Below are 17,811 nucleotides of genomic sequence, written 5' to 3'. Positions count from 1 at the left end.
TAACTACTGGCCTGGCTCAGGTCATGTAGGGTCTGATACAGAACTACTGGCCTGGTTCAGGTCATGTAGGGTCTGATACAAAACTACTGGCCTGGTTCAGGTCATGTAGGGTCTGATACAGAACTACTGGCCTGGCTCAGGTCATGTAGGATCTGATATAGAAGTACTGACCTGGCTCAGGTCATGTAGGGTCTGATAAATAAATACTGACCTGGCTCAGGTCATGTAGGGTCTGATAAATAAATACTCACCTGGCTCAGGTCCTGTAGGGTCTGATAAATAAATACTCACCTGGCTCAGGTCATGTAGGGTCTGATACAGAACTACTGGCCTGGTTTAGGTCATGTAGGGTCTGATAAATACTGACCTGGCTCAGGTCATGTAGGATCTGATAAATAAATACTGACCTGGCTCAAGTCATGTAGGGTCTGATAAATAAATACTGACCTGGCTCAGGTCATGTAGAATCTGATACGTAACTACGTAACTACTGACCTGGCTCAGGTCATGTAGGGTCTGATAAATAAATACTGACCTGGCTCAGGTCATGTAGGATCTGATAAATAAATACTGACCTGGCTCAGGTCATGTAGGATCTGATAAATAAATACTGACCTGGCTCAGGTCATGTAGGATCTGATAAATAAATACTGACCTGGCTCAGGTCATGTAGGGTCTGATAAATAAATACTGACCTGACTCAGGTAGTGTAGGGTCTGATAAATAAATACTGACCTGGCTCAGGTCATGTAGGGTCTCATACATAACTACTGACCTGACTCAGGTAGTGTAGGGTCTGATAAATAAATACTGACCTGGCTCAGGTCATGTAGGATCTGATAAATAACTACTGACCTGGCTCAGGTCATGTTGGATCTGCTAAATAACTACTGACCAGGCTCAGGTCATGTTGGATCTGATACATAACTACTGACCTGACTCAGTTCATGTAGGGTCTGATATATAACTACGTAACATGTAGACTCTGATAAATGAATACTGACCTGGCTCAGGTCATGTAGGATCTGATAAATAACTACTGACCTGGCTCAGGTCATGTTGGATCTGATACATAACTACTGACCTGGCTCAGGTCATGTTGGATCTGATACATAACTACTGACCTGACTCAGGTCATGTAGGGTCTGATATATAACTACGTAACATGTAGGCTCTGATAAATAAATACTGACCTGGCTCAGGTCATGTTGGATCTGATACATAACTACTGACCTGGCTCAGGTGTGTAGAAGCAGTGGAAATTCTAAACCAGGAAGTGTAGGACTTGGTTTAAGGTCATTTGTAGTCATCATTTTAACAGGTGTAGTAACACCAAATGTGAACCTGTTATAGGTAGCAGGTGTCATATGTTACTTGATACGTGCACATGTGTGTGTATGTGATCCTAACACTCCACACCATGCGTGTGTGTGTGTGTGTGTGTGTGTGTGTGTGAGATCCTAACACTCCACATGGTGGATCATCGCAGGCCAGCACAACGACTCCCGCATGAACCTGGCGATCGCTCTGACAGCAGCGCGTCACGGTGCCTCCATAGCCAACTACACGGAGGTGGTGCAGCTGCTGAAGAAGGCTCACCCAGTCACGGGGGAGGGGCAGGTGTGTGGGGCACGCTGCAGAGATGTCATCACAGGTGGGCCACACACACACACTCACACACACACCCACACACACACACGCGCACTCACACACACTCACACACACACCCACACACACACGCGCGCACTCACACACACACACACACACACGTGCATGCACACTCACACATGCGCACACACACACACACACACACACACACACACACATACACCACAGACCTCTGTCCTCCTGCACATACACTGTTCTGCTGGTCTTCCTCTCCTGAACCAGTGGCACTGTGACCCTTCTCGCTCTCTTTCTCTCTCTCTCTCTCTCTCTCTCTCTCTCTCTCTCTCTCTCTTCTGGTCTATCAGTGTCTCTCTGTCTTCTCTCTCTGGTACTCACTCACTCTCTCTCTCTCTCTCCTGGTCTATGTGTGTTTAGTGACTTCAGCCTTGGGCTTCATGGATGTTTTCAGCTGTCTGGTTTTGGGCTTTTCTAACAGCTCAACGCCCTTCTCGCGTCCACAGGCCAGGAGTTCGACATCCGCGCCAAATGCGTCATTAACGCCACGGGGCCCTTCACTGACTCACTGCGCAAAATGGATGACCAGAGAGCGGCCAATATCTGTCAGCCCAGCGCTGGAGTTCACATCGTCATCCCTGGATACTACAGGTCAGATCAATCACACCCCTGTCCACCTCAGTAGTAGAAAGCTGTCTGCCATGTTGCCATCACACACATACGCACACACATACACAGGTACTAAGCCCATGTACACTTATAGCACTAAAACCTAGTTACTTAAGGTACTAAGCCCATGTACACTTATAGCACTAAAACCTAGTTACTTAAGGTACTAAGCCCATGTACACTTATAGCACTAAAACCTAGTTACTTAAGGTACTAAGCCCATTTACACTTATAGCACTAAAACCTAGTTACTTAAGGTACTAAGCCCATGTACACTTATAGCACTAAAACCTAGTTACTTAAGGTACTAAGCCCATGTACACTTATAGCACTAAAACCTAGTTACTTAAGGTACTAAGCCCATGTACACTCATAGCACTAAAACCTAGTTACTTAAGGTACTAAGCCCATTTACACTTATAGCACTAAAACCTAGTTACTTAAGGTACTAAGCCCATGTACACTTATAGCACTAAAACCTAGTTACTTAAGGTACTAAGCCCATGTACACTTATAGCACTAAAACCTAGTTACTTAAGGTACTAAGCCCATGTACACTTATAGCACTAAAACCTAGTTACTTAAGGTACTAAGCCCATGTACACTTATAGCAATAAAACCTAGTTACTTAAGGTACTAAGCCCATGTACACTTATAGCAATAAAACCTAGTTACTTAAGGTACTAAGCCCATGTACACTTATAGCACTAAAACCTAGTTACTTAAGGTACTAAGCCCATGTACACTTATAGCACTAAAACCTAGTTACTTAAGGTACTAAGCCCATGTACACTTATAGCACTAAAACCTAGTTACTTAAGGTACTAAGCCCATGTACACTTATAGCACTAAAACCTAGTTACTTAAGGTACTAAGCCCATGTACACTTATAGCACTAAAACCTAGTTACTTAAGGTACTAAGCCCATGTACACTTATAGCAATAAAACCTAGTTACTTAAGGTACTAAGCCCATGTACACTTATAGCACTAAAACCTAGTTACTTAAGGTACTAAGCCCATGTACACTTATAGCACTAAAACCTAGTTACTTAAGGTACTAAGCCCATGTACACTTATAGCACTAAAACCTAGTTACTTAAGGTACTAAGCCCATGTACACTTATAGCACTAAAACCTAGTTACTTAAGGTACTAAGCCCATTTACACTTATAGCACTAAAACCTAGTTACTTAAGGTACTAAGCCCATGTACACTTATAGCAATAAAACCTAGTTACTTAAGGTACTAAGACCATGTACACTTATAGCACTAAAACCTAGTTACTTAAGGTACTAAGCCCATGTACACTTATAGCACTAAAACCTAGTTACTTAAGGTACTAAGCCCATTTACACTTATAGCACTAAAACCTAGTTACTTAAGGTACTAAGACCATGTACACTTATAGCACTAAAACCTAGTTACTTAAGGTACTAAGCCCATGTACACTTATAGCACTAAAACCTAGTTACTTAAGGTACTAAGCCCATGTACACTCATAGCACTAAAACCTAGTTACTTAAGGTACTAAGCCCAAGTACACTCATAGCACTAAAACCTGGTTACTTAAGGTACTAAGCCCAAGTACACATATAGCACTAAAACCTAGTTACTTAAGGTACTAAGCCCAAATACATTCATAGCACTAAAACCTAGTTACTTAAGGTACTAAGCCCCTAGCATGTTTATAGCACTTGGCGCAAGTTTAGTAATAGTACTGGTATTTATAAAACTAAACCCCAGTTTATGTATACCACCAGATCCACCAGGAACCAAGACTCATATGGGGGGGCCATCCTACTCTGGCCGACAGCGGTCACCACAAAACAACAGTTTAAAGAGACAAATAACTAAAAAATTAAATAAGCAGTTAATGTCTAGTCCAACTTTCTAGAGGTCCTAGTCTTGTCCCGAGGTGTGCACGTGTCCAAGACCCAACCCGCAAGAGAACGTCCCTTAAGGGCAGCGGAGAAGTAGTTGTCTGGGTTGCAGGTGTGGTGGGCTACAGCAGGGGGCATCAAGGGGTGGAGCGAGGAGCCATGGCAGCTGAGACGGCTAGCAGCTCAGAGGAGAAGGTCCAAAATAAAGTGTTATATTAATGTCAGGCTTGTTCATAGTGCAGTGGCCCATTGTGCTTACCGTACCATGGCTCGGCTAATCTGCAGCTTGTTCCTGTACGTGTGTCTGTTTCCATACAGCCCTGACAACATGGGCCTTCTGGACCCGGCCACTAGTGACGGACGCGTCATCTTCTTCCTGCCATGGGAGAACGTGACCATCGCCGGGACGACGGACACGCCCACCGACGTCACGGCCCACCCCATCCCTATGGAGGAGGACATCAACTTCATCTTGAACGAGGTTCGGAACTACCTCAGCCCTGACGTGGAAGGTACAGTGGACGTGCATCACATAGCTTTTCTCTAGAAACGCTCCCACAGAAACAATGGAGTCAATGGACTCTCTAGAATGGACTTCTCTGAGATCTGGGACGGTGCCTGGATGGCAAATCCACCCAACAAAGTTCTCATACACACTCATTCCGCTATAACTTTTCAACTCGTGTCCTTATAGAATGATAAACATCGATTTCGGTCTGCCTAGCACCCCGGGTTCTGCGTGGGCTGGGTTTGTGCTCGCGCTGCAGACAGACAGGCAGGCTTTCCACACAGGTTGGACCAACAACTGCCTTGCGGCTCCTTGCCAGAGAACAGAGGTCTTGATTTTGGGAGCCGCACTCCAGTAGGACATAACGCCGCCGCCGTGGGCTTGATTGTCTGAGTGATCAGACCTATAGCGGTTGAATCAGTCCCCGATTGGCTACGTTAGCGGAGCCGTGTCCTTTCGGGTCGTTTGAGGCAGGGTCCGTTTGCCTCGTTAACTTGTTAAGTGCTCGTTAAGCATCTCATGACCTTGCTGGCACCGGCGGGAGTTCCCCTGTTCCTGGTGTGCTCTCCCACCATCACCCACCCTGTGGCTCCCACTCAGGGCCCAAAGAAGCGCAGCGTGTCCTCCGTGCTCCCGGGGCGACTCCGAAGGGCCGAACAAGACAACAAGACAAGCGATGGGGAAAATGGAGACAGTGGATGAGCAGTGGGGTGGCGGCTTACGGACCACACCCACTAGCACAGTAGGGGAGGGGAGTCGTTGGGGGGGTTGGGGATAAAAAGAAAAGAGAAGTGGACTGTTTCCTCTTCCTGCTCTGGACGGCAGCCTCTCCTGCTCCTCCAGTGCTAATTTTGAGTACACCTGTACAAACCTGTAACCGGAGCATTCAAGCTTTTCCTGAAATGTTAATTATACTGTTAATTATACACTCATGATTGTTCCTCATTATTAACAGATTCTGTGGCTTCCGAAATGGACACCTTCCTCAAAGGGCTTGCTTCCTGGTGACAGCCCTGCATTGTGCTTGTGCATGTGCATGTGTGTGAGTGTGTGTACAGATTGTGTGTGTGTGTGTGTGTGATCGTGTATGTGTGTGTGTGAGCGTGTGTGTGTGTGTGCGCTAGCGTAGGTGTATGTGTAGGTGTGTGAGTGTGTGTGTGTGTAGGTGTGTGTGTGAGTGTGTGTAGGTGTGTGTGTGCGTAGGTGTGTGTGTGGGTGTTTGTGTGAGTGTGTGTAGGTGTGTGTGTGAGTGTGTGTAGGTGTGTGTGTGTGCGCGTGTGTATGTAGGTGTACGTGCGTGTGTGTAGGTGTATGTGCATGTGTGTACGTGTGTGTGTGCATGTATGTAGGTGTGTGCGTGTGTGTAGGTGTGTGTGTGCGCGTGTGTGCAGGTGTGTGTGTGTGTGTAGGTGTTTGTGTGTATGTGTAGGTGTGTGTGTGTATGTAGGTGTGTGTGTGTGTGTAGGTGTGTGTGTGTAGGTGTGTGTGTGTAGGTGTGTGCGTGTGTGTAGGTGTGTGTGTGTGTGTAGGTGTGTATGTGTAGGTGTGTGTGTGTGTGTGTGTGTGTAGGTGTGTGTGTATGTGTAGGTGTGCGTGTAGGTGTGCGTGCCTGCTGTCTGAGCGTTCCTAGCCCTGTCATAAATGTTTCAGCGATGCCCTTTGATAATGAGTCGGCCGTCTGCTTCTCTGCTGCGTTTCTCTCTTTCGTCCATTCAGAAATATCAACCTGCATATTACAGTGGCAGGTGTGTTCATCCGTCCATACGCAACTCTGCCTTAATAATTAATGCTCGACATGTCACCGCCATGGAGAACTCAAGTGTGTGCGGTCGCCACGCGCAGATCCACTTGAGTTGAGACGGCAGAGCTTGAGGACAGGACTTCTCTACACTACCACACACTCCAGCAGAGAAACACATGAAACATCTTAAACATCTCAAACTGGCTTAGTGTTTAGGTCATGTTCTTATGAACTACTGTTCACAAATGACTTTAAATGCTTTTGTAGCTGCATTGTAACCGTGTTTGCAGCTGTGTGTACAGTGTCAGTATGTGGGTGATGGCAGCTCTTCTCTGTTCTTCTCAGTGCGGAGAGGAGACATCCTGGCGGCCTGGAGTGGCATCCGTCCTCTGGTCACTGACCCCGGCTCCAAAGACACGCAGTCCATCTGCCGCAACCACGTGGTCAGCGTTAGCTCCAGTGGCTTGGTCACCATCGCCGGTCAGCCTCCCCCCCCCCACCCAGACAAGCGCCTCTTTGTCCAGCCTCACATGCACGTCACTTGTCTTTTAGTTTTTTTAGTACATTTGTCTGTCTGGCCTGTTTAACTGCCAACCGTCCAATCATGGGCGAGGCCACACACACATAGCCCTCATTTACGTCCAACAATCAGAGGTGTGCACATCAGTTTCAAGCATTGACATGGTGCTGTTTCTTCCTGGAGGTGGGAAGTGGACTACGTATCGGTCCATGGCCGAGGAGACGCTGGACGTGGCGGTGAAGGAGCACTCGCTGCCGGCCGGGCCCAGCCGGACGGTGGGGCTGATGCTGGAGGGAGGGAGAGACTGGACCCCCACCCTCTACATCCGCCTGGTGCAGGACTACGGCCTGGAGAACGAGGTGAGCTGCCCTGGTCCTGGGGGGTCTGTCCCAAGCTTCGCTAGCTGGGGGAGGGGCGGGGTTCGTTAACGCCGTTACTGTCCTTCAGAGGGTGAAGATTACAGCTACTCTCCTTCAGAGAGTGACGGAGATTATAGTTGCTCTCCTTCAGAGAGTGACGGAGATTACACATACTATCCCTGAGAGCATGAGAGATTACACTCACTCTCCCTCAGAGAGTGACGGAGATTATAGTTGCTCTCCTTCAGAGAGTGACGGAGATTACACATACTATCCCTGAGAGCATGACAGAGATTACACTCACTCTCCCTCAGAGAGTGACGGAGATTACACTCTCCTTCAGAGCATTACAGACCTTTTACCTCAGCAGCAGTCCAAAGGGTCTTGTACCATGATCGCTTTATGCTTCCATTAGAAAATGATTCTTGGACTTTATCTGAGGATTCAGCAGCCCAGTGGGTGGGACTCCTCTGTCTCCACTGACAGGACACTCTGGAGTAGGCTCTGCGCTCTGATTGGTGGACTCCTCTGTCTCCCATTGACAGGACACTCTCGAGTAAGACGAGCCAACTACAGGCTCCCGCTGTCCCCAGTGGTCAGACTGGCAGGCCCTTCGTTAGTAGATGGGAGAACCGAGCAGAGCTCCGTCCCTCTGATGGGCGCTGGCTTCTGCCGCATATTTCAAAAGGTCAGCATGCAGATTTCTGACAGCACTTGACCTTTGGCAAGAGACGCGACGGAAGAGTTTGAATCGAAGCAGGCAGCAGTTTGTATTTGTCTGAGTGCTTAATGAAGCGGCGGCCTCAGAAGTTTAACCCACCTGCCACTGGAGGACCTGCCACCCAGCCCACGGCAGTGCACCAGGCAGACGGGCACGGCTCACGGGCCCACGGCGCCGTGCCGACCCTGCAGCGGCCGCTGGAGAGTCTAGCGCCGGGCAGCCTGCGTTGCCGCGGTAACCAGGAACTGACCACAGCTCTTCGCTCCACCCACAGGTAGCACAGCACCTGGCAGCCACCTACGGAGGGCGAGCGTTCGACGTTGCCAAGATGGCTCAGGTCACAGGAAAGAGGTGGCCCATAGTCGGAAAAAGGCTAGTGTCTGAGTTCCCCTATATAGAGAGCGAGGTACGTACTCACACCTATCTGAAGATGAGTTATAGAAATATATATAGAAGTATAATATATATACTTCTTGCATGTTGCATTTTTATATGATATTACATATTAATATTAAATATTACAGTTAGCAAGGGTTGGAATTAGTGCTGTTGTTAGGAGCCTCTGCGGTGTAATTAGCACTAAAGTGAATACTGATAAATAACACACGTACTTAGTACTGAAATACTACAGTGAGTCTTAAGTGCTCCACTATAAGTTATAAATGATTTTCATCTTAAATGGTCTGCTAATTAAACTTCAAAATATAACATAATTTATGGTTCTGATCATTCAAATTGGTAAGGGAGTCCTGACACTTAATAATAATAAATCATTGCTACCAGTGTTGGAGTGTATAAGTGTGGAGTGTACAGTGTGGAGTATGGAGTGTAGTGTGGAGTGTATAGTATAAAGTGTGTTGTGTAGAGTGTGTAGTGTACAGTGTAGTGTGTGTAATGTATAGTGTGTAGAGTATAAAGTGTACAGTGTGTAGTGTATAGTGTGGAGTGTACAATGTGAAGTGTGTAGTGTACAGTGTGTAGTGTATAAAGTGTGTTGTGTACAGTATAAAGCGTGCAGTGTGTAGTGTACAGTGTGGTGTGTGCAATGAGGAGTGTGGAGTGTACAGTGTGTAGTGTATACTATAAAGTGTGGAGTGTACAGTGTGGAGTGTACAGTGTACAGTATAGTTTACAGTGTACAGTGTGTAGTATACAGTGTGTAGTGTTGACTGTTGCTCGTGTCCAGGTGGTTTACGCTATTAAAGAGTACGCCTGCACGGCCATCGACGTAATTGCACGGAGAACACGGCTGGGGTTCCTCAACGTCCAGGCAGCAGATGAAGCCCTTCCACGTGTCGTGGAGATCATGGCCAAGCACCTGGGCTGGAGTGAGCAGAAGAAGAAGGTGTTTCCCTCTCTCACACCTTATACCAAAACCACGATCCCATACCCATGATAAGAATATCAAAGGGAATGACTACAGTTATGATATAGGAATATCAAAGGGAATGACTACAGTTATGATATAAGAATATCAAAGGGAATGACTACAGTTATGATATAGGAACATCAAAGGGAATGACTACAGTTATGATATAAGAATATCAAAGGGAATAACTACAGTTATGATATAAGAATATCAAAGGGAATAACTACAGTAATGATATAGGAATATCAAAGGGAATGACTACAGTTATGATATAAGAACATCAAAGGGAATGACTACAGTTATGATACAGGAATATCAAATTGAATGACTACAGTTATGATATAGGAATATCAAAGGGAATGACTAGTTATTATTTAGGAATATCAAAGGGAATGACTACAGTTATGATATAAGAATATCAAAGGGAATGACTACAGTTATATAGGAATATCAATGGGAATGACTACAGTTATGATATAGGAATATCAATGGGAATGACTACAGTTATGATATAAGAATATCAAAAGGAATGACTACAGTTATGATACAGGAATATCAAAGGGAATGACTACAGTTATGATATAGGAATATCAAAGGGAATGACTACAGTTATGATATAGGAATATCAAAGGGAATGACTACAGTTATGATATAGGAATATCAAAGGGAATGACTACAGTTATGATACAGGAATATCAAAGGGAATGACTACAGTTATGATATAGGAATATCAAAGGGAATGACTACAGTTATGATATAGGAATATCAAAGGAAAAGAGTGCGGTTATGTTTTATTTGGTGTTTTTGCGGTCTTCCTCTGCCTTGCTTTAGGGGGCGTGTGTGCTGTCTGCTTTACGTAACGACTCCTTCAAAACCTTTACAGGCTTTCCTGCACACCCCCCTGAAGAAACGCCAGTCAAAGGTTACGTTAGCTGAGCACTCGCTCCCCCCAGCGCTGGCCTATTGTTAATCCTGGCCTAAAACACTGGGCCTAGCGGGGATAATGCGTCTTAAAATAAGCACACAATTGCATCACGGGGTATCAGCCGGGTGGTGTGTGAGTGCCTGAGCCAGCACCGCGCGGGGTGTTGACTCAGCGTATGGCAGGCGCTGATAGGGTTACTCTGCCCTTTCTACACACATCTCCACAGCTTTTCCTGCCCCGTAAACAAAAGGGGTAATAATAGCAGTTTACTGGGCCGCTTTCAGACTTTTCAGTTCCCATGAGCTCAACGCTTTCCCCTTCTTGTAACACACAATACAGGTGCGCCACACCCTACGCATGCACACACAGACACACACACACACACACGTCATACACAAACACATCTCCGCAGGGGATTCTGGGCCGGTACAGCTGGACGTAACTTCTGCTGGAGGGATCTGCTGATTCTCAGTAGCAGCGTTCATTCATTTTATGGAATGAAAATACTTTTGTTGTGTTTGGATTCAAGTAGGAAATCGGATAAATAATTATTCCCATACAAAAAAAAAAAACCAACAACAAAAGAAGGAGAAGAAAGAGAAAAGCACTCTTTGTTCAGCACCTTTGCTGACATATTTTAATTCTCTTTGGGAGAATGATATCAAAATGTGGTCATTTTTTCCCATAAAACCTGCCGGTGTTTGTTAAATAGATGGTGACTTTTAAAACTAGATGTTTAGTTCTAGGTCAGGGAGGAGTACCCAAAAACTGTACACTCAGTTCAAGACATGAGCACTCCTTGAACACAGGCCATGTCACCTCCATACCAGAGAGCACTGTGCAGGTGGCTGCATGGTTTGTTGAGATGTTACAGGCGCTCCCGTGTCTGTTTGCAGGAGGAGCTGGAGGCAGCCAAGATCTTCCTGTACCAGGAGATGGGATATAAAGCTCGCTCCGAACAGCTCACCAAGATGTCTGAGATCTCACTCACTCCCCAGGAAGTGGCCAGGTACTCTGTGTGTATGTGTGTGTGTGTGTGTGTTTGAGTGTGTGTGCATGCATGCTGTGTGCTTTGTTATGTGAATTTTGGTTTCTATCCACTGTACTAATCCTAATGTAATTGACAGATATAAGAAACGCTTCTACAAATTTGACAAAGAGAGCAAAGGATTCATCACAACGCTGGATGTTCAGCAGGTGTTAGAGGTGAGGACGTTTCAGAAGGTGTTAGACGTGAGAACGTTTCAGCAGGCGTTAGAGGTGAGGACGTTTCAGCAGGTGTTAGAGGACGTTTCAGCAGGTGTTAGAGGTGAGGACGTTTCAGCAGGCGTTAGAGGTGAGGACGTTTCAGCAGGCGTTAGAGGTGAGGACGTTTCAGCAGGCGTTAGAGGTGAGGACGTTTCAGCAGGTGTTAGAGGTGAGGACGTTTCAGCAGGTGTTAGACGTGAGGACGTTTTGGCTGGCGTTAGAGGTCAGGACGTTTCAGCAGGTATTAGATGTGAGGACGTTTTGGCCCGGCGTTAGAGGTGAGGATGTTTTGGCAGGCGTTAGAGGTGTGGACATCTTCGCAGGCTTTAGACGTGAGGACATTTCGGTAGGCGTTAGATGTGAGGACGTTTCAGCTGGTGTTAGGGGTGAGGACGTTTCAGCAGGTGTTAGATGTGAGGACATTTCGGCAGGCATTAAAGATGAGGACGTTTTGGCCGGCGTTAGACGTGAGGACGTTTTGGCAGGCGTTAAAGCTGAGGACATCTTCGCAGGCTTTAGACGTGAGGACATCTCGGCAGGCGTTAGATGTGAGGACGCTTTGGCTCTCACTGGTGCTGCTGGGCTTGTCTTCACACAGTCTTCACGCTGCCTCCATTTACTGATCACCACTAACTGATGCTGTGTCCTGCCTTCGCTGTTAGTACGTCACTTTTACGTCTGTGTACGGCTCGGTAAAAGACCTCATCTGAAGGACTGTGAGACACGTTGTTCTTCTGCATGTTGACTGCATGATTCTTGATCCCCCTCAGAAACTCAGCATCCAGATTGACGAGAATGCTCTCCACGAGATCCTCAATGAGGTCGACCTCAACAAGAACGGGCAGGTGGAGCTGGACGAGTTTCTGCAGGTACGGTCCTGCCGAGACAGAGACGGCTCCGCCGAGACAGAGACTGTCCCGAGACAGAGACAGAAACTCTGCCACGTTTAGTCCCAGGTGTTCCTGCAGCTTTAATAATAGATCACAGACCATCCACAAGGGCTGCGTTTTCTGGGCCCTGCATTGCCTGGTTTGAGAGAAACTCCTGTAGTGCGAGGTGAAGGTGTGAACACTGCACCTCCACCTGTAGCCTGACAGGCCAGCTGTAATTAAAAGCTCTGAGATGTCTTTATGGAAGTTAGAATAATGAGCGTGTCTGCGCTGAGTCATTCAGGACGAGTCGTGTGGAGTTTTGTCTCTCTGCAACAGGGCATGAATTACATTAACACCATATCTGATAGGGACTGGGAGACAGGTGTTAAAGTAGGATGACCTCTGTCCATTTAGCTCTGGACTTAATGAGGCTACCAATGGAGTGTGTGTGTGTGCATGTGTGGGAATGTTGTGAGGCATGACATGAGCGGACACACACACACACATCCACGACCGTATAGTCTATATAGGCTACAGGCTAGGGTATAATTAGCGAAGGTTCTGCTATCAACAGGTTTCAAAAATGTTTGCATTGCTTATTTTGTATTTCATGCATCCTGCAAGGGACAGAGTGTCCTAAAGTTTCAGTTCACTACCACATTCCATTTGTTTGCCATTTCATCACATAAAACTGCCAAAATGTACTAGTTTTCACACTTGTCCCAGTACCATGTCCACTTCCTCAAAACTCTTCACACATTTGAAATACACACCTCAGCACATCAGTTAACCTTCACATCAGTTAATACACTTCAACCAACAAAACACTTCATATATCATGCAAACGTGATTATAACATAACCTAACTATAATTATAACACAAATATAACAATTATAACAAAGATAACACAACTGTAACACAACTATAACACAACAATAACACAACTATAGCATAACATATAACTATAAAATAACTTTAACATAACTAACATAACATATGCTTTCTCCCACTGGACTCACTTAGTGTAGAATGAACAACACAAACAATTTCACATATGTATATATAGTACATACACATATAGTACATATACATATAATACATATAGTAAATATTGTACATATACATATAGTGTATATACATATAGTACATATCCATATAGTGCACACAGTACATATTCATATAATACATATAATACACATGCATATATTGTATATATTAGGTGTAGTATATTTACATATAGTGCATATATTACATATTTATATAATACATATAGTACATGTAGTACATATACATATAGTTCATATTCATAGTGTATATAGTACGTGTAGTGCATTTACATATAGTGCATATAGTACATATTCATATAATACATACAGTACATCTTCATATAGTGTATATAGTATGTGTAGTGCATATACATATAGTACATATTCATATAGTGTATATAGTATGTGTACTACATATACATATAGTACATCTTCATATAGTGTATATAGTACATGTAGTGCATATACATATAGTACATATTCATATAGTGTATATAGTACGTGTAGTGCATATACATATAGTACGTATTCATATAGTGTATATAGTATGTGTAGTGCATATACATATAGATACATATAGTACATCTTCATATAGTGTATATAGTACATGTAGTGCATATACATATAGTACATATTCATATAGTGTATATAGTATGTGTAGTGCATATACATATAGTACATATTCATATAGTGTATATACTACGTGTAGTGCATATACATATAGTACATATTCATATAGTGTATATAGTACGTGTAGTGCATATACATATAGTACATATTCATATAGTGTATATAGTACATGTAGTGCATATACATATAGTACATATTCATATAGTGTATATAGTACATGTAGTGCATATACATATAGTACATATTCATAGTGTATATAGTACATGTAGTACATTTACATATAGTGCATACAGTACATATTCATAGTGTATATATTATGTGTAGTACATATACATATAGTACATCTTCATATAGTGTATATAGTACATGTAGTGCATATACATATAGTACATATTCATATAGTGTATATAGTATGTGTAGTGCATATACATATAGTACATCTTCATATAGTGTGTATAGTATGTGTAGTGCATATACATATAGTACATCTTCATATAGTGTATATAGTACGTGTACTACATATACATCTAATACATATTCATATAGTGTATATAGTGCATGTAGTACATATACATATAGTACATATTCATAGAATGTATATAGTACTTTCCTCTATTTTTGCATCCAAAATATTTCAAGGCATCTTAAGAAAAATTTGATCTGTTGTCTTACCTCTCACAATAGATGTCATGACTGTTAAATTTACAGTAAACTGTAAATGATCAAATGTTTTACTGTATCGTAAATCCAGAATAACAATATTTACTGTATCATGTAAAACAATATATAATAAATAAACATCACAAAAGCCACACTATTCTTCAGGGGGTTTACTGTATTTTGACATTTGTTCTCAAAGTGCTATATACTGTAGGTTGGAAAATAAATAATATACAATAATATACTGGTATACCCAATCAATATTTACATTATTTACATTATTCAGTGACAACTACATCTATATTTTCCCTCTATATACATGCACATTTCAGTTTGAACACTTTTGTGTTCATGGTAATAATCTGTTTTGTCAACAACGATCAGAATTTTCTTTGGCTTTGAACATGTTTACTGTTGTGAACAGATGATCTAAATGTCTAAATGCGATATTTGCTGTAGTTGTTCAGACTGTAGCTGCTGGATTCCTGAATTTTGGAAGAAGTGGTTATTGAATGCCTTTTGCATTAAAGCAATGGAAAAATATAGACAGTTTAATTCACAGAGTCTGATATGGTGAATGTGTTAAGTGTTTTGAAAAAGTGGACTTGGTATTGAGACAAGTGTGAAAACGATTATACAAAACTAATTGATGGCCAGCCAACAAAAACAGCAACAAGAAACACAAGCTCCAGCTAAAGAGGTAACATACGGCGTTTCTACATGAGCCGTATATTCCGTGACTCGCTTTAGCTGTCATTTGATGGCTGCAGTCCTGCTCACGTTGGAGTGCCTGTTCTGATTGTTTTTTTGTTTTCCTGTTGTATCAGAATTAGTGTGTGTGTGTTTCATCATCACCTGTTCATTATCCTGTCATTGATTTTATACTGCATATATATATATATATATATATATATATATATATATATATATATATATATATATATATATATATATATAAAATTTTCATTTTAAGGGGGCTTCAAATGTTTCATAGCCTAGTGCCACAAACGGGCTCTATCCGGCCCTGTACGCGCACACACACACACACGCGCGCGCACACACACACACACACACAACTATATATCAAACAAACGCATATCTGCATACTTCCCTAAATAGGACTATTGGGAAACATTTCTTGCATAAGCACTGGTGGTTCTTGTAATGTGTCTCATTAGATATGCTCCCACTGTGTTCTGATTGGATTAGCTCATGAGCGCAGTGCAGAGGGGCCAGATCTCCGACAGCCGATTGGCTATACTGATGAAGACCGCCGAGGAAGGGCTGGACTCTCGAAGACCAGTGTCGGTGGACCGCAGTGGGGGAGGGGTGTGAGACTCAACCATGGCCTCTGCCGGGGTGACCGCTGACTGTCATACGAGATCGCAACCAAACTGCCTTTGATTGAACTTTTTTTAAAATCTGTTTTTCAATGCTGCTTTGAATTTATTGTAATACGCACAATTTCAATTATTTAACAGTAAAAGCTGTGTCTCTTTAGTCTCGTGTAATAATGCAGTCCTTTAACCTTTCTAAAAGTTTTCTTTTATTTTATTGGCAGCGTTTGTTTTCTGTCACCTTTCTCCCACATGGATTGCATGGCTGATGCATGCAGTGCCGTTTTGTTCTTCTCGCTGGTCAGTGTGATGAGCTGGTCTAGTGACGGTGCTGTATTAGTGCTGTGCCTTGTGACCGCGTGCGACGAGAGTTCATGAAGAATGGCGCTTGGCCGCGACTACGCTTAGCGAACTTTTGCACTTTCTCTAGATCTTCTCACGTTTACACACGCTGACGTGCCGTTAGTGCTCTGAGATTAAATCACGGCTTGAATAACAGGTTTTCTTTGTACTGTTATGTGGCTTTCCAAAGATTTGAATATTTACTGTTAATCTAAAGATTGTCCCATGCTAAATATGTCCTGGACAGTGTTTGATGGGTAACTATTTTTTTTCCAGTGATAAATCATGAAATTGTCATTTTGATACTGTAAAAACAGATTTTGACTAAATATTGTGTTTTTAGTACTATGGACATTATATTACTGTCTTGATATCGCTTACAAGAAATCAATCACTGAAATCTGTATTTTATCTAATAGTTGTAATGAATATTTCCAGCGAGAACTTGATCTGTTTTGTTTTGTTAGATTCATGATTCATTTTTATGATCATTCCAGTCTTTGCGAAGATCTGTTCCATTCTGTTCTCTGCCTTTTGCATATTGTTGAAGCTTTCTGGAACTGCCGTGTTTTGTGCTGAGAGAGAACACTGTAAATGAACGTGGCATGCTGAGAAGCACACGCATAGCCTCACACTTTTTAAAACCCTTTTTGTGTATTATCATTGATTTAAGTAGCTATGTACTTTAATATTTCATTATAAGCATTAATCCAAGAAGTATACTTATTTTATGGAGTTACTCAAGATCATAGGCATATTTGGGAGGGGGGCGTGTCCCCCCCCAATAATTCCTGCTCACATTCCTCCTCGTGTAATGTGCAAGGTTGTGCGGTGTGAACAGCGCCTCCCCCAAAGTCGAAATGCTCAACACTAGCTTTTGGTAAATCACTGCACCCAGATCCCTCATTGTCAGTCAGGTGTGAACACAATGTGACAACCTCAGCAATGGCTCCACTGTCATCTTAAGTATATGAGATCAACAGAAGTTAAACTGATGATTTATTGTGCGTTCTTACAGGATGCAATTTCACCCGAATCCTGAGTGAAAGAGATATTCTATGAAAAAAAGAACCATACAATGCAGCTGTATAATTAAAAAGATCTGGTTGCGAAATGCATTGTTTGTGTTATTCTTTCATTTGTGTGTGGCTGTCAGTCTGCTCAATGAATATTTTGAAGTATTGTTCACATTTCGACCAAAACATATTCGTCTCCGCTCTGTCTAGTGCATGCGCACTCGTGCACGCACACGCGCACACCTCAACATATACAGTAATTCTCTCCCCTTTGATAGCAGGATTCAAACTAATTGACTCCAAATCCACATCCAGTGCCAAAATAAATCTATTATGCTTTAA

General features: G+C 43.2%; 1 protein-coding gene across 3 annotated transcripts in view; it reads left to right on the top strand.

The window, feature by feature from the left end:
* gpd2 (glycerol-3-phosphate dehydrogenase 2 (mitochondrial)) overlaps positions 1-17,567 on the top strand; it is a 29,856-nt gene extending 12,289 nt beyond the window's left edge. For 2 of the 3 annotated variants that reach the window (XM_027018468.3, XM_027018469.3), the window contains 11 exons: positions 1,490-1,654; positions 2,130-2,274; positions 4,493-4,686; positions 6,769-6,903; positions 7,127-7,302; positions 8,298-8,429; positions 9,210-9,368; positions 11,214-11,326; positions 11,445-11,523; positions 12,336-12,434; positions 15,984-17,567. In XM_027018468.3, coding sequence (XP_026874269.2) covers positions 1,490-1,654; positions 2,130-2,274; positions 4,493-4,686; positions 6,769-6,903; positions 7,127-7,302; positions 8,298-8,429; positions 9,210-9,368; positions 11,214-11,326; positions 11,445-11,523; positions 12,336-12,434; positions 15,984-16,109 — 1,523 coding nt within the window. In that variant the 3' untranslated portion in view covers positions 16,110-17,567. The remainder of the gene's footprint in view (positions 1-1,489; positions 1,655-2,129; positions 2,275-4,492; positions 4,687-6,768; positions 6,904-7,126; positions 7,303-8,297; positions 8,430-9,209; positions 9,369-11,213; positions 11,327-11,444; positions 11,524-12,335; positions 12,435-15,983) is intronic. The other variant, XM_027018470.3, reaches the window with a different exon arrangement.
* The last annotated feature ends 244 nt before the right edge of the window (positions 17,568-17,811 follow it).

This window comes from Electrophorus electricus, chromosome 3 (genome assembly GCF_041902795.1).
Source record: "Electrophorus electricus isolate QZ-2024a chromosome 3, ASM4190279v1, whole genome shotgun sequence".
NCBI classification, from domain to species: Eukaryota; Metazoa; Chordata; class Actinopteri; order Gymnotiformes; family Gymnotidae; genus Electrophorus; species Electrophorus electricus.
This window is presented reverse-complemented; position numbering and strand designations above follow the sequence as displayed.